The sequence below is a fragment of the Podarcis muralis genome, chromosome 2 (genome assembly GCF_964188315.1).
Source record: "Podarcis muralis chromosome 2, rPodMur119.hap1.1, whole genome shotgun sequence".
NCBI lineage: Eukaryota > Metazoa > Chordata > Lepidosauria > Squamata > Lacertidae > Podarcis > Podarcis muralis.
The window spans coordinates 116128815-116146893 of record NC_135656.1 but is presented as its reverse complement, the minus strand read 5'-3'; the positions used below and the strand labels follow the sequence as shown (position 1 = coordinate 116146893).

Below are 18079 nucleotides of genomic sequence, written 5' to 3'. Positions count from 1 at the left end.
GTGTGTGATGCTGGAAGCTGGAGACTGACCCTGGAAACCTAATGGGAAGGCAAGATCTGAGTGTTTGTGCTGTGAGCCCCTGCATCCTTTATTAAGGCTGTATATATGTGCAAATAAAACCATATATCCTAAAGATAACCGTCGTCTTTATTCCAAGGAATCGGGAGGATGGGTAAGCATTGGAATGCCTGGATTCTCTTGTAGCTCAGAGATTTGGGGGTGGAGGGCAACAAAAAAAATTCTGTGTAGTTTTACAACATTTCATTTCATTCATTACATGTGGAGGACAAAAGCTGCTGTTCTTTATTGTACAAGAATAAATGAAAGGTTGCAAAAACACACAGAAAACAAAACTGAGAAGAGAGGGAAACATTGCCTAATGGCAAAATTCAATGCATTTCTGGGTAATTTTATGCCCGAGATTATTTCTGTTTACCAAAGGAAAACGGTAAGTGGTAACTGGCAGAAATTTGGGGTCATTGTACAGGTGACAGTTTGTGACAACGTCCTAGAAGGACTACCCTCAGACACAGTCAGGCCAACTGAGTTTTTTGACATACCCCTCCCTCTTCAGCTAACAAATGATCAAGGGCTTCCAACTGTTTTGCAATATTGACCCTCTCATCCGGGCCATTTGTGTGGCTTTGAGATCTTTTCATCAACACAAAGAAGCCTTTCTCTTCTGATCTTTCATATTTGTTAGAGTTGAAAAACCCTGTTCGCAACAATATGTGATTGTCCTCACAGAATCACAGTTGGAAGGACCCCAAGGGTCATCTAGCCCAACCCCTGCAATGCAGGAATCTCAGCTAAAGCATCCATGATGGACGGGCGTCCAACCTCTGCTTAAAAACCTCCAAGGAAGGAGAGTCCACCACCTCCCAAGGGAGACCATTCCACTGTCAAACGGCTCTTTCTGCCAGAAAATTCTACCTGATGTTTAGTTGGAATTTCCTTTCTTGTAACTTTGAGTCCTACCCTCCAGTGCAGGAGAAATCAAGCTTGTTCCCTCTTCCATGTGACAGCCCTTGAGATATTTGAAGGTGGCTATCATATCTCTTCTCCATGTCTTCTCCATGCTAAACGTACCCAGCTCCTTCAACCGTTCCTCATAAGGCTTGGTTTCCAGACCCTTGATCATTTTTGTTGTCCTCCTTTGTACACATTCCAGCTTGTCAACATCCTTCATAAATTGTGGTGCCCAGAACTGGCTAGAGGAAGATCTCCAAGGTTCCTTCCAGCTCTTACGATTTTTTGCCTTTGGATGAGGTTAGTTTTCCCTCCCTCCAAAACACACGTTTTCCCTTTGCTCTAAAAATTGGTCTCTCTCTCCCCCTTCTTCATATGTGATTGGGGCAGACCTCTTTCTGCTTTTTTTTTTTTTTAACATTCCTCCCAGCTACATGCCAGCTTAAAAGTTCTGCGCACGGGCAAAACTCTCTAGAGCAGGGGTCAGCAAACTTTTTCAGCAGGGGGCCGGTCCACTATCCCTCAGACCTTGTGGGGGCCGGATTATATTTTGTGGGGGGGTGGGTAAATGAACAAATTCCTATGCCCCACAAATAACCCAGAGGTGCCTTTTAAATAAAAAGACACATTCTACTCATGTAAAAACACACTGATTTGCGGGCCGGATTTAGAAGGCGATTGGGCCAGATCCGGCCCCCGGGCCTTACTTTGCCTACCCATGCTAGAGAATGAGATTCTAGTCCTCCAAGGGTTAAACCTACAGAGACCTGGTTCCTAGAGAGGCAGGAAATGTCACAACGGGGACGGTAATATCGGACGCACTTGTATGGTTGTTGTTGTTATTACAGTATTTTTATGATTGTTATTCCGGAAGGGAAAGAGGCTTCCTGGGATTCCTTCGTGCGGAAAGGAGAGCTTTGTGCGCGTAACGGGCCCGGCAGGAAGGTAAAGGCTGCCCCGCTTGCGAGGAAGGGAGGCCGAGGCCCTGCTATTTCGGGGAAGGGAAGCCCCTCGTCTCCATAGGGAGGAGGAAGGCGGTGGAAGAGATTCAGAAAAGGGCAATAAAAAACGACCAAGGGCGGGGAACGACTCCCCCACCCTGCAAGGAGCAAAGCTTGGAGCTTTCGGGACTACTTAGTTTCAAGAAAAATATTGCTATTGTTATATTTATTTCTATCCTGACCTTTTCCAACATTGGGGAGTGGGGGAGTGGAATATTCATTAAAAGACAATTAAGCACTAATTAGAATTACAGCTAAATAGAGAGGTAAGAAGTGGCATGTTAAGAAAATTCTGCATGGCAGGGAGAACGTGGTTAGAAAAAGGCTTTCCACCCCCCCAGCAAACCACTTTTCTCTTAAGTCCACTGAAGCAGATTCACGTGCAAACTGCGGGACGTTGAATGTTTATTATTACAGACAAACGGCCAGCATACTAAAACCAAAATTTCTGCATAGTTCTTTACAAAAACAATAGAAACAATCAAGGTGGAATTTAACAATCTACTAATTAAGTAGATTTAAAATGTGTATCCAAGGAAATAAGAACTCCATTTTAAGAATATAAAGAATAAGAAAAATTAACCATAAGCTGTAATGTTTTATAAGTGTTTGTGCAGCTGTGTAATCTTTTGCTTACTTTGACTTGCTATTGCACAATCTATGGGACTCTCTCCCACAGGAGGCAGCGATAGCCATGAAACTTAATGGCTTCAAAAGAGGATCAGATAAATTCATGGAGGAGAGGCCTGTCATGGGTACTCCTCACGATGGCTATGTTCTGTTTCCACAGTTGGAGGGAGCAATGCTTCTGAAAACCAGTTTCTGGAGAGTGCTCTTGTACTCAAATCCAGCTTCTGTTTTTCCCCCAAGAGGCATCTGGTTGGCCACTGTCAATCAATCAATCAATTTTAATTGTATATAACCAAAGGCCTTTACAATGGACAACAGAGTATAAAAGGAATTTTTCATCTAACTTTTTTGTGGAAAAAGTTCAAAGTAGAGCAAGGCACAAGTAAGGGATTTGTGTGTTGAAACCAACCAGGCTCCTGTTTTCTAAAGCTACTGTCAAAGGCAGAGACTAAATTGTTTTATTTATTTATTGAATTTAATTTATATCTTCCCCCTTCTTGCTGAAGGAGCCCAGGGTGGCAAACACATCAGCATTTCAAAAACAAAACTGGAAAACAGTAAAAGCGTTCTGAAGACAATTGCAATAAGAAACTTCTAAAAGCAGTTACAGTTAAAAACATGACTGAAAACATTTATTTCATCCAGTGTGCTCAAGATTGCCCGGAACAGTAGTCCTTACACAACAAAGGCCTGAGTAAACAGGAAAATTCTTCCTGAAAGTTAATAGTGATTGAGACAGGTGCACTTCACTAGGGAGGTCATTCCACAACTGGGGAACCACCGCTGGAAAGGCCCTGTCACAGGGCAGCACCAGCAGGGCAGCCCTTGGTTGCAGCAGCACCAGCAAAGCCTCACCTGCCAGTTGTAAGAGCTGAGATGACTGGAAAGGCACTCTTTTACGTACTTCAAGTCCCTAGCCATTTAGGGTTTTATGTGCTGGTACTGACACCAGGGACGCAGGTGGCGCTGTGGGTAAAACCTCAGCGCCTAGGACTTGCCGATCGTCAGGTCGGCGGTTCAAATCCCCGCAGCGGGGTGCGCTCCCATCGTTCGGTCCCAGCGCCTGCCAACCTAGCAGTTCGAAAGCACCTCCGGGTGCAAGTAGATAAATAGGGACCACTTACCAGCGGGAAGGTAAACGGCGTTCCGTGTGCTGTGTTGGCTCGCCAGATGCAGCTTGTCACGCTGGCCACGTGTCTCCGGACAGCGCTGGCTCCCGGCCTCTAGAGTGAGATGAGCGCACAACCCTAGAGTCTGGCAAGACTGGCCCATACGGGCAGGGGTACCTTTACCTTTACTGACACCTTGAATGCGGTCCAGTAGCTCAAGTGCAGTGCTTTCAGGATTGGTATCACAAGGTCCCATTGGCTGCCCACTCACCAACCTAGCAGCCACATTCTGCACTTGCTGCAGCCTCCGAACCCTTCTTTCCAGTTATTTACATGGTCCAAGCCATGAAATCTGAATGAGTTTCCCAAAGGATGAAACTGTTCTCGTCACCTTTCCTTCTCTACCCCGCCCTCAAATGGGGACATGAATGACACAATTTCACTGCTGCCCCTAGACCCAGACTCTCTTTCCTCACTTTTGTCTCCCCCACAGGCAGAACAATGGCACCAGGAGTGCCGTCTGGGCCATAACTTCTTGTGACACAGCGGAAGGAGCTGCCATGCACTCATCTCAGGTAGGAGAGGGATCCTCGTGGAGAGAGATTGGGGACACCTTGGTGGTGTTAGATCTTCAAGGAATGTGCCTCTTTAGCTTTTGTTCTTAGGAGATGTCAAGTTGACCAAGTAAGGCTATGAACTCTGCAGTATCCCTTGCATGATGCCTTGAGTCCTGCAGAAAAAAAATAGGAAGTGTACACAAACCCACTCGGTTAGTCCTTCCCCTTTCAAACTGGGAGCCCTGTTTAATACACAGATAATTTTGTATACATGAGGAGTACATTTCTGAGTATAGGCCATTATGGTGTGCTGTTGTTTCCCCCAGCAGTTGGTGTCCTTTGAAGCAGTGGCCGTGTATTTCAGCAAGGGGGAGTGGGATCTCCTGGGTCCAAGCCAAAGAGCTCTCTACAAGGAAGTCATGCTGGAGAATTATGAGAGTGTCGCCTCTCCAGGTAAGGATGTTTATTCATTTGTTGAGAAAAAGAAAATAAAGCCCCATTGTCATGGCCAGACCACTTCCTGGTGAAGTTTGGGCTTCCATTTCCAATTTCCCGTAGGAATGAGGAACCAGTTAGGATCATCTGCCCCGAGAGACCTATGGAGTGCAATGGATTCCTGAATGCTTGGGGGGATTTTTTCGGTGGTTAGAGCTGGTGACTAGCCACAGAATAGCATAATGCAGAGGAGCATGGATATGAGCAGCCTTTCTGATGCTGTGGAGTATTTCTGGCTACCTGGTATACTGAGGAACTATGTGCCATGAAACTAGACAGATGATGGCTACAACACAAGTGACAAAAGTCCCACTGCGGTTATAAGCTAAAGAGCACAACCGTGTCTGCCGTGTGGCAGTGAAGCTGTGGAGAGGGCCTACTTCGCTGCTTCCATTGCATCCTTCAGTAATTGCCTAATAATGCCCAACTCTTTTTCTTTGTAACATCCTAACTGGGAGTGGCAGAAGGCCCTAGTCTGGAGTCTGGATACAGTGGTGGACTGGATGAGAACAAATAAACTGAATCTGAATCCTGACAAGACAGAGGCTTGGTGGATGAGTGCCCTGAGTCCGGGAAGTCAGTAACTGACCTTCCTTGTTGCACTTTCTGTGAAGGAGCAAGTGCGCAGTTTAGGGGTGCTCCTGGGTCCACCTCTTCCCCTACAGACACGGGTCTTTGGTGGCTCGGAGTGCCTTTAACCAACTTTCGTTGGAAAGCACCCACTTTCTAACTGTTCTTGCTATGTTCTGTACCTCAACTCATATATTTGGAAGGCAATTAATGAATGAGAGAATGCTTGAATATTTTGTCTGTTTCTTTGAAAGAAATTCCCAAACCAGACCTCATCTCCCGGCTGGAAGGAGGTGAAGAGCCATTTGTCTGGATCTGCGAGGAAGGAGAGAGATTGGCAGGTATGTGCTTCAGTTTGTGGTGGGACCTGGTCTTGTCTGGGTATTCAGGCAGATTCCTTGATGATCTTGCTCTTTAAACTTGTCAGGGGTAATCAGTCTTGATGTCTAATGAAATCCTTGATTTTGGCTTTGAAGTCCTAACAAAATTGGCTTTTTTCCTGTGTTTTTTCCCCTCCAAGGAGGTGATCAGTACAACAGTGAAAACTATAGTGAGCCAGCAGGAACATGCAAGCAGAAAGCAGGAAAGGAGATGCTTGGAAATCCATCAGGACAAAAGAGAGCTGAGGGAAATCAATCAAAGAATGGAAGGAAAGAATCCTCTACTTCTCTGGGTGCTGGTGACCTTGAACTTCTGGACCCAGAATATCACCAAAGAAAGCAACTAAAAAAGTGTCCCGTCTTTGGGGAAATGATCAAAGATAAATCAGTACTAAATAGATACCACAGAACCCCCACGGGGGTGAAACTATACGATTGCATGAAGTGTGGGAAGAGCTTTAGAGATAGGGGAACTCTCACTAGACACTGCAAAACCCACACAGGGGAGAAACCATACAAGTGCATGGAGTGTGGAAAGAGCTTTAGAGATAGGGGTAGTCTTACTGAACACAAAAGAACTCACACAGGGGAGAGACCATATAAATGCTTGGAATGTGGGAAGAGCTTCAGTGCAAATGGAAACCTTAAAGCACATAAAAGAATCCACACAGGGGAGAAACCATATAAGTGCATGGAGTGTGGAAAGAGCTTCAGAAACAGTGGAACTCTTAGTGAGCATGAAAGAACTCACACAGGGGAGAAACCATATAAATGCTTGGTATGTGGGAAAAGCTTCAGCGTGAGTGGAAGCCTTAAAACACATGAAAGAAAGCACACGGGGGAGAAACCATACATATGTATGGAATGTGGAAAGAGCTTCCGCGACAGTGGGAATCTTGTCATACATGCAAGAACCCACACAGGAATGAGACCGTATAAGTGTGAAGAGTGTGGAAAAAGTTTTAGTGTGAATGGAAGTCTTACTAAACATAAAAGAATCCACACAGGCGAGAAACCATATAAATGTATGGCCTGTGGAAAGAGCTTCCGTGATGGTGGAACTCTTAGAAAACATGAAAGAACCCACATGAATGTATAGACTAGAAAAAGTTCGGCACTGGTGGAAGCCTTTATATACTTTGGGGGGGGGATTCCCCATCTAAGAGAAAAACCATATAAATGCAGATTTTGTGGAAATACTTCTGTTCGGCGAAGCCTTGCTTCACATCAGAGAACCCCCATAAAGGGAAACCATAAAAATGCATGCCGCATTGAAATAACTTGAGAAACAAATGTTTAATACACATTTTTTTTAAAAAATACATGGGAGAAAGTTATCTAAGTTACATTTCTCACACCTGGGTTAGGAGCTAGGTTGTCATCTGAAGTGATAGATATTCTCTTGTCAGAATGGACGCATCTGGTGAGGCTACTGGTTCAGTGTTAATTTATATAGTCCCATAGTATTCTTATAAGCTCTTTAATTTAGACACACACACACATATGTATATGGACAGTAATATAAACAGTAAAAAGCATTAAAGAGTCCTTCAGATCTTCCTAATCCCTTTTTCATTCTTCAAGTAAAATATGGCCAGGCCACATTTTGAATCCATGGCAAAAACTCACAAATTCTGTGTTGGCAAACCTTTCCCACTCACTCCATTTGCTTGCTGAACTTCAGGTTGGCTACTAGATTTCTCTCTCTTCTGCAGCATTTTGGAGCCCAGCTGACCTTTCACCCTCTCTTTCAAAGAGTTTCAAGCTGGTTTCTTGCCATTTCCCTCTGAACCAGTCCTTTTGGATATGGGGCTTCAGGAATAATTTTGATCAGACTTAGCTTTTTGTAGCTTTTAGCATGAAATAAGAAGGGTGTCTCTGTGTGTATACATGTATAATTTGCCCTCCCCATCTAAGCTCTTTGGATCCTAGATTCACCTCTTAAATCTCCAAAGAATGCACAGAACCTTTCAAACTCCTGCTTACAAAGGCAGTTATAAAATTCATGTCTTAACGTTTTTTAAAAAGTGACTGAATAGTGGAAATGTAGCAGGGCCACTGACCGGCTTGACCTGTTGGGAGTAATTTAGTAAATGAAATCATTACTAGTTTGTATACCATATGGCTTCTAATAGACATTTTATTCAGTGCTTCAAAATTTCCTTCTATTTCAGTATAATTATTGTCCTCTTCATATTTTGTGTCCTGTGTAATTCTTGTATCCTATTTTTTCCCCTTGCATTCACAGTTTCCCTTTCCCAGGATTCCTTTTTTGTGCAACGTGGCATATCACTGTTTTTGATAATATTATTATGTAGATGTGCTTCATAAACTGAAATTCACTTATTTCCTGCTATTGTAGTTTAAATACATTATACAAGCTGATTTCAGCTTCTGGTCAGAAACCTTCCTGTGGACTGGGGCAGATTAAGGATCTGACTGTCAGATGTCACCAAGCCTAATGGTGTTTCTGCTGACCACATGCTATAGACCTGAACTTGTATACAGGGGAGTGATATTTTGAGATCTTTGGCCCAGAGTCGTGACGTGACACGCCACAGGAAGTTGCACTGTACATCTATACTGGTGTATTAGCGTGTGTTGAATTGTTCAACTTTCCAATTCAAAAAATGAGGGATGCTAAAAAGTTGTAACATGACTTGAGAATTCAAAAGATATTTTGGTTAAATGGATATCATTTGCTTGGTAAGCAAAATGTGTGTAAAATTGCATAGAAATCATTAAAAATGATTGCTAAGTACTTGCTATTATTATTATTATTATTATTATTATTATTATTATTATTATTATTATTATTTAGCTTTGCCTGACATTTTCAGTAAAATAAAAATAAAATTCTTTGGGTTTCCAACAGCAGTTTATGTGCTTCTTTACCAAACATAGACTCACCGAGCTAAATGTTGTCCAGTCACAAAAAGAACAGCAGGCTTGAATTCCTTACAACCAAAAACATTTTTTAAAAGACCTATCACTGAAGGACTCTGCAAAAATTTGTTGGGACCATGCAGTGATGGCAAAAACATAATAGATCCAAAGTGCAAAATCTAAGTTGGGGGTGGAGATTGAATATATTTATGTAGTATTGTAAGAGACAGAAATTTCTTCCCTTTATTTGTTAAAGGCTTTAACATGTTTTGGGGGGGAAAGAAGGAAACTAATAATTATCATTATATTATATATTCATTTATAATTCTGGGTTCAGTTACCCTGAGTTGGAAAGCACAACTCCATCTGTTTGCATAAGATTTCCCATATGCTGTTTGCATAAGATTCCCCATATGCTTTGTGGCTGAACTGCTCCCTGGTTTGACGGATGCATAAATTTGATGTATAAATGCATCAAAAGCAACCACAACCCTTCAATATTTGCTTCCATCTGGAACGAAGAACGACGCGCGCGCGCAGGGAGGAGCTGAGAGATGCAGCCCTGCGAGGGTTAAACAAACCGAGCTGTGGTTCCTAGAGAGGCAGGAAGTTTTGGAACTGGGGGAAGACCGTCGCCGACGCACCTCCATTTGGATTGGGAGGAAAGAGGCTCGTCGTCGGGATTCCCAGGCGAGGAGCGGCGGGCAGGAGACGAAAGAGGCGACGAGGTACCACGCGGCGGGCGGCGGGCGGCGGCGGGAGACGCGGAGCTTGCATTTGGGGGGGAGGCTGGGGAGGGGAGTCGTCTTAATGTTTGAGGCTGACGCGCCCAAATCCAGCTGCAAAAGGAGGCGCCCACCCAACAGCTGCACTTTGAAGCCTCTCTTCCCCCTTGTTCTGGGCGACCGTGGTTTTTACGCACGCGCGGGAAGGGAAAGGCCCTTGGGTGGTGGTGGGTCACCCCACCTCCAATTTTCCCTCTGTCACCCCACCTCCAACCCCCAAGCATAATCAGATAGGGGGGTATAAGTTATTATTATTATTATTATTATTATTATTATTATTATTATTATTATTATTATTATTATTAAATGTTGATGCTCACAACCCCAGATACATGTTGTGAATAGCCTCAGATTAGATACCTATTCCCTCCCCACTCCGCCTGTGCTTTTGTATAAAAAAAACAGCTTATGTTCCTTTGAACGACATCAATATGTTTGGATTGATTGAGGGTGTGTGTGTTTGTGTGAGAGAGAGAGATAGAGAGAGAGAGAGAGAGAGACAAGAGAGTCCCACGCAGGACAATATGGAATAAATTTAAAGGAGGGCGAAGTGAAATTCATTTTAATTATGTGAAAAGCCGGGAAACCAAAGGGTGAAAGTCTTGCCCTCACCGTTCAGCTGAAATGTGAATAACTCCACTTCTCAGTTGCCCCCAGATTGGGGTTTTCTGTCCAGCCATGTCCCAGAGATGGCCTGGTTTACCTCTTCTTTCTCTCCCTCTCCCCCCATGACAGAACAATGGCATCAGAGGCCCAATCTGGATCATCGCTTCCTGGAGCTGGAGTGGAAATTTCTGCCATGGACCCATCTCAGGTAAGAGGCAGGCTCCTTGTGGAGACAGGCAGGGCACAGCCTGGGTGCCTACCTCTGTGTTGGGCTGCGAGGTTCGCAGGAAACGTGCGCTGCCCCTTCTCTGTTGCTGCTACAAAATGTCTAGGTGACCCAACTTAAGCTATGAACTCTGCAGTGTCTCTTGTGTGATGTCTACAGTCCTGCAGAAAAAAATAAAAGCTTTCCTAGCTAGATTTTGCAAAGCTCTCTGCCATCGGTGTCCACTTTGCATTACGTTTTGTACAACATCTCAGGATGTACAGTGGTACCTTGGTTCTCAAACTTAATCCGTTCCAGAAGTCCGTTCCAAAACCAAAGCGTTCCAAAACCAAGGCGCGCTTTCCCACAGAAAGTAATGCAAAACGGATTAATCCTTTCCAAACTTTTAAAAACAACCCCTAAAACAGCAATTTAACATGAATTTTACTATATAATGAGACCATTGATCCATAAAATGAAAGCAATAATTAATGTACTGTACTATCAAATAAATAAGATTGTATATGATAACATTTAAATCTTTTTTTTTTTCTTACCTGCACTGTTGATAGTCATTGTTTTGATGGGGGGGCTTTTATTTCCACAGTCACACAATCAGTCAATCAATCAGTAGCTGAACTGGGTTCCACAGAGTCACAACAACAAATTAACCAAAAAAGCCTCAAAAACAAAAACGCAAAATATATAGCTAAAACAAAAGCACCAAATTTAATCCATTCCAGAAGTCTGTTTCACTTCTGAAATGTTCTAAAACAAAGGCACAGCTTCTGATTGGTGCAGGCACCTCAGAAACAATAGCTGATAGCCGCATTGGACGTTCGGCTTCCGAAAAACGTTCAAAACCCGAAACACTTACTTCCGGGTTTTCAGCGTTTGAGAACCAAGGTACCACTGTATGTAGAAAGTGATTAATAAATAATGTTATTAATAATAGCAAAAGCAATAAAGCTACCAGGTTAATGAATTTGCTGAATCAATTTTCAAAAAGGGATACAAAAAAGGGAGGCGTGAGGAAGCCAGGAAAATAAGTTAATCAAAGATGAGAAATTAAAAAAGAGGGATTTGTGTTTTTCTTTTTTGTGCGCTCAATTGTTTTTTCTGTTTTCTTTTTCTTTTTTCTTTGTTAGGTTAAATGTTTGTATTTTTGTATTGTCTAATTTTGTATTGTGTTTTATATTTTTCTGGTGTTTTTATTGTTCTTTGTTTGTTGTTTTGGAATTTCCTTATTGTTAAAACTTAATAAAATATTATTATAAAAAAGAAAAAGCCACCAGGTTAGTCCTTTTATTTTCACGCTGGGAGCCTGTCAGATATACGTTTATTCTTTTATCTACATAAGAGTTCATTTCTGAGTAGAGAACCTGTCTTCCTTTCAGCGGCTGGTGTCCTTTGAGGAGGTGGCCGTGTATTTCAGCAAGGGGGAGTGGGATCTCCTGGGCCCCTGCCAGAGAGCTCTCTACAAGGAAGTGATGCTGGAAAATTACGCAAATGTAATGTTTCTGGGTAAGGATGTCTTGTCCCTTGGTTGACAAGTCCTATTGCTAATGCATCTTACATAGCTTTGGATCTAAGATAAATACTGTTACAGACTGACTTAACTCTGAGGCAGAGAGCAGCGCAGCAGAACAGACCTGCTGCTCTAACTGTTAGGACGGTTCATAACTGTACCAACTGCCATAACTGCCTCAGGCACATGACGTCACAGGGCTCTGAAGACCTTGTGAGCATTAACCCTTTCCTTAGCCTTTGGGATGCTTTCATTTCACAGTCTTCATGTATCGCTTTGGGGGCTTCCCAGAGGCAGTTCGTAGGCCACGGAGGGAATGCTGGACACCGTGTTGAGAGGTGCCCAGTATTTGAAGTTGGTGCTGCTGCTACATTATCAATGAACTGGACTTAATGAACACTGGGTGCTAGGTGGATCCTGCTGAGCCCAGTTGCCTCTGTCATACTCAACAAGAAGGGGATGCAACGGACTAATCCCCCGCTACATTTGGGAGAGGGTCAGAGCAGTGGGTGAATTTGAAATGCCTTGTTTCTTTTAAAGAAATTCCCAAATCAGACCTCTGGCTAGAGAAAGGGGAAGATCCGCTTCTGAGGGACTGTGAGGAAGCAGAAAGATTGACTCTGTGATGGGTCAGTTCTTGTCTGGGTGTTCAGGGCATTCCTTAATTCTGTGTTTAAACTCCTGGTAGACATAAATTGTGGCTTCCTCCTTCCCACTGATGTAGATTTGACACTCACTAAGTCTCCCTTAGTTAAAACTAGGGAACCATTGGCTCTCTAGATCAGGCATAGGCAAACTCGGCCCTCCAGATGTTTTGGGACTACAACTCCCATCATCCCTGACCATTGGTCCTGTTAGCTAGGAATGATGGGAGTTGTAGTCCCAAAATATCTGGAGGGCCAAGTTTGCCTATGCCTGCTCTAGATGTTGCAGAACTACAACTCCCATCAGCCCCAGCAAGCATGTCCAGTGGCTTGGGCCTGATGAAGCAAGGCTTCCTTTATGTTCTGCTCACCTTCCTAATGGGACAGTCTGTTTCCCCTCTCTCTTTCAGTGTTTAGGTTCCATTTCCCCATTAGATCTCAGATTCCAGGGTTGAGTATTTGACACACACACACAACCTTTTGAATTTCCTTGTCAAAGCAGCTAGCAAAAGCAGAGAACTGTTTTGCAAACAAAGGCACATCCCTTCACACCCCACCTTAAAACAGAGGTGAAGACCCTCTGGCACGCAGGCCTAATTAGGCCAGCAAGACCTCCCCATATGGCCCCCATATGGTCTGCTTGGGTTAAACCATGCCCACCTTCCCTGCACCTGACAATCAGCTGACGGGTGGCGCCTCCAAAGTGCTGTGTGTAGGGGTTATTGTGATGTCAGGTGATTGACAAGTGAATGGCCCAATCCACCTGTCAAAGTTGACCCATTGGGAGTAGGAGAGGTAAGTATTGGGGACCACTTCCCTATACCTTCAGTGATAACCATTTTTATTTGCTCGTCTCATTCCCCTTTTGCTGCACTGGAATATCCCCAGTCTGCTTTGGGCTATGTAACTGTGTTCTTTCTCACAATCTACTTTTTAAAAAAATTACCGCCCATTTAATAAAATCCATAGAACAGTTATCTTTTTTTCAGTTTGGTGTGTCCCTTCTCCTAGCCTTCTTGCAGTTTCATACCTCCCCCCCACTTTACATAACCTTGTGGAACCCCATTTCATTGTTATATCAGAGGAGGGGGCGTAATCCACACATGCACACACTTCTGTGTCTTGTTTAATCAATGGGAAATAAATAAGAAAGGCATTAATGCTGTTGAGTAACAGATTCAAAAGGTGACATAGGTTTCGGCAGGGTGTCCAGAGAGGGGATGGGACAACCTAGGAAATCAGAAAAAAAGAAAAGGGTAATTGGGCTTGATAACTCATGATGCTTTTAGCATTGAAGTCCTAACAGGAAATATGTGTTTTCCTTTTATCTCCAAATAGCTAATCAGCGGGACAAGAGTTCTAGTGAGCCACTGGAAACAGGCCAGCATAAAGCAGAAGAAGAGATGTTTGGACATCAAAGGAGGGGAAATAGGCTAGAAGGATACCGATTGAAGAAGGGGAGGAAGAATTTTTCTATTTCTCAAGGTGCAGATGACCATGAAGTCCCAAACCCAGAAGGCCACAAAAGAAATCAACTGAAAAAGTGGATAGTGTATGGGGAAATATGCAAAGATAAATCTGTATTAAATAGACATTTCAGAACCCACACAGGGCAGATCCTATATAAATGCACAGAATGTGGAAAGAGCTTCAACAAGAGAGGAAACTTCATTGTACATCAAAGAACCCACACAGGGGAGAAACCTTTTAAATGCATGGAGTGTGGGAAAAACCTCAGTGATAGGAGAAGTCTCATTGTACATCAAAGAATCCACACAGGAGAGAAACCGTATGAATGCCTGGAGTGTGGAAAGAGCTTCAGTGATAGAAGAAGTCTTTTTGTACATCAGAGAACCCACACAGGGGAGAAACCATATAAGTGCATGGAGTGTGGAAAGAGCTTCACTGTGCATCGTAGCCTTACTTCACATCAAAGAACCCACACAGGGGAGAAACCATATCAGTGTATGGAGTGTGGACACAGTTTTATTGACAGAGGTTATCTTGCTAGGCATCAAAGAAGACACACAGGAGAGAAACCATATAAATGTATGGAATGTGGAAAGAGCTTCATTGAAAGGGGACATCTTGCAAGGCATCAAAGAAATCACACGGGAGAGAAACCATATCAGTGCATGGAGTGTGGAAAAAGCTTCAGTGATTCACGAGCTTGTTCTAAACATCAAAGAACCCACACAGGGGAGAAGCCATATCAATGCAAGGAGTGTGGAAAAAGCTTTACTCATAATGGGAGCCTTAATGTACATTTGAGAACCCACACAGGGGAGAAACCATATGAATGTGTGGTATGTAGAAAGACCTTCACTCAGAGAGATCACCTTATTTCACATCAGAGAACCCACACAGGAGAGAAACCCTATAAATGCTTGTTGTGTGGAAATACCTTCACTCAGAGGAGTAACCTTATTTCACATCAAAGAACACACACAGGGGAGAAACCATATCAATGCATGGAGTGTGGAAAGAGCTTTAGTGATAGGAGAAGTCTTACTGTGCATCAAAACACCCACACAGGGCAAAAACCACATGAATGCACGGAGTGTGGAAAGAGCTTCAGTGATAGGAGAAGCCTTATTGTACATCAAAAAACTCACACAGGGGAAAAACCATATAAATGTATGGAGTGTGGAAAAGGTTTTTGTGAAAGAGTGTATCTTGTTAGACATGAAAGAAGGCACACAGGAGAGAAGCCTTATGAATGCTTGGTGTGCACAAAGACCTTCACACAGAAAGGTCACCTTATTTCACACCAGAGAGCCCACACAGGAGAGAAACCCTATAAATGTTTGGTGTGTGGAAAGGCCTTCACTCAGAGAAGTAACCTTATTTCACATCAAAGAATACACATAAGTGAGAAACCATAAAAATGCATGGAATGTCAGAACTCCAGCAAAAACAGAAACCTTACTATAATTCACAGAACCCACATGAGGGAGAAACTTGTCCTAGTGCCATTTTTCTTACCTAGTGGCCAACTTAGCTAGCACTCAGTCAGGATCAGGGGTATAGCTGGTATAAAAGCAGAATCCACAGCACTGATTCTGGAAAGGCACTAATGCCATGGAAGACCAATTAGTACCAGGAACTGGAAGAGAACCTGAAACTACGCCAAAAGTTCCCAATAGCATTGAAGGAATTGAACATTTTTTTAAAAAATAAATAAATCTTGTATACAGTTCTGTTTGGAAATTTGGAGTTGTATCCATCACTGCTCATGCAACGGGACCTCGCCTTCCTCTCCCCAACTGCTCCTAACATCTATTGTAGAAGCTCCCTCAATCCTTTGGAGCAAATCTTGAGAGAGCCCGGGGCAGAGATGTGAAGTCCCAGAAAAGAACTTAGAAATTGGGGGGACATGACATAGGGGTTTTTTCCTTATTTTTTCCTGGTTTCCCCCAATATTTTGGAAACAAATGTTGGGGTGGGGGGAGGGCGGATTCCAGAGTTTATCCAGGCCTTCACATCTCTAGCCTGGGAGTGGGGTTGCAAGGGAAGGGAGAGGGGAGTTCTGTTGCTTAAGTGGAACAGCAGCCTTGGGTTGTTAATTTGCTTCCTGGAGTGAAAGAGTCATAGCTCAGTGGAATAGCACCTTGCAAGCAGAAGGACACAGGTTCAATCCCTGACATCTCAAGGGAGGGCCAGGAGATACTTCTGCCTGAAATCCCGTAAAACAGCTATCAGTCAGTTTAAACAATCCGTGCTGCAGGTGGAATTCAAGCCTTGCACTTGAAGAAATAGGAGAGCTACTAACCAGTTTAGAGAGATGTGGGCTAGCTAAGTGTATTTATCCGGTTTTATTTTCAGTACCCTTTTGCTCCTTTGAGATAGTTTTGTATGGACGTAACAATTTAGATGTTAAAACCTCTTTCTGAAGAGTCTCCTTTTTTTGTTTTTTAAAGCAAATGAAACCTAGCAGTTTCCTTGCTGGCTGTTTTGCTCACCCCATGCTTAAAAGTTAAACCCCACCCTATGTAAAGGGCGTCCTCAAGAAGACCCAGGGGAACTTAGGCTGTTTGGTGGAGAGGCATCACAGAACATTAAAGACTTCTACCTGGTAGCAGTGGAAAGGTCCCAAGAAAGGAGGGCCTCCCTTTCTCTCACTGGCCAGGTTGTAACTGGGCCCTGTGACAAGGGCTGCAGAATGAAAACTTATAGGCCAGGGGAGGCTTAAACTTCTACAGCCAGCTGCTTCAGAATGTCTCCACCCTCATCTTTCAGCCTGGACACTGAGGACCAGCTCTGAGGACCTTCTGGTGGTTCACTTCCTGCAAGATATGAGGTTACAGGGAAGCAGGCAGAGGGCCTTCTCGGTGGTGGAACCCCCTCCCATCAGATGTCAAACAGATAAAATACTATCTGACTTTTAGAAGACATCTGAAGGCAGCCCTGTTTAGGGAAGTTTTTAATCACTTTTTTATTTTGTTGGAAACCCAGCCAGATGGGTGGGGCATAATTAATAAATTACTATATTATAACCTTGCAGGGTTTCGAAGTACACAAGGGACCCCCTTTGGCTTCAGACTAGACCAGATTGGGAAGCTTTCTTACAGCTACACTTCCACTCTTAATAATAATAATTATTATTTTTATTAATATCCCGCCCTCCCCAGCCAAGGCTGGGCTCAGGGCGGCTAACAAGCAATAATAAAAACAAGTTGAATGAATACAACTTAAAAACAAGATTATAATACAACATAAAATATTAAAATGTAGCCTCCTCGCAGGAGGAGAAGGAAAGAAAAAAGAAAGAGAGGGAGGGAATCAAATTGGCTCCAAGCCAAAGGCCAGGCGGAACAGCTCTGTCTTACAGGCCCTGCGGAAAGAAATCGGATCCCGCAGGGCCCTGGTCTCATGAGACAGAGTGTTCCACCAGGTCGGAGCCAGTGTTGAAAAGGCCCTGGCTCTGGTTGAAACTAATCTAACTTCCTTAGGGCCCGGGACCACTAGGGTGTTGCTATTTATGGACCTTAAGGTCCTCCGTGGGGCATACCAGGAGAGGCGGTCCCGTAGGTATGAGGGTCCTAGGCTGTGAATGGCTTTAAAGGTCAAAACCAGCACCTTAAATCTGACCCTGTACTCCACCGGGAGCCAGTGCAGTTGGAAAAGCACTGAATGTCAGTTGGCAGGTGCAAGGTAGCTTAGGATGCTGTGGCGGTCTGTCGCTTTGTAACGGAAATATATCACCTCCCCAATACGAAAGGATTTGACAGAAATATCCTGAATCTAGGATGAGATTCCCATGTGATAATGGAGTCCTATCACATGACGCTGCTTGTCCAGCCTTGACTGTATGTAACCATTCTTATGTTAAACCTTTCCCTCTAAGAACAGCCTTTTCTAAACTTACAGTAAATCTTTGAACTTAATTCATAAAACTGTGTGGTCTCTTAATTTATATCCACCCCGAAGCCAAACCTCATACTCTACCACAAAGTGTTTTCGAAGAGACAGAAGAAGTATATTTAACTATTGTTTATTTTAGGATGTTTAGTAAAAGGCAGCCTGGCAAAATATTTCACCTGGTAGCAGCAAAAAGCAGGAATAAAAACATGAGGGGAACTCTCGTGTTTTGCCCAGATTTCACTTTGCCTCATGGTAGATGATCCAGGGTACAGGTGGAGTGCCATGACAGGATAACAGGAGGCTGTTCCCAAGATGTGCCTCAGCAGCACATGGAAATGATTTCATTAAGG

The 18079-nt window shown here is 43.6% G+C and overlaps 1 protein-coding gene across 1 annotated transcript; it reads left to right on the top strand.

The window, feature by feature from the left end:
* The first annotated feature begins 1758 nt into the window (after positions 1-1758).
* LOC114591027 (uncharacterized) lies at positions 1759-15561 on the top strand. Its single transcript, XM_077923074.1, is given in 6 exon segments — positions 1759-1914; positions 4203-4284; positions 4593-4719; positions 5586-5672; positions 5852-6766; positions 14028-15561. Coding segments are annotated over 5 exon segments (2487 nt in total). The 5' UTR covers positions 1759-1914; positions 4203-4269; the 3' UTR covers positions 15371-15561.
* The last annotated feature ends 2518 nt before the right edge of the window (positions 15562-18079 follow it).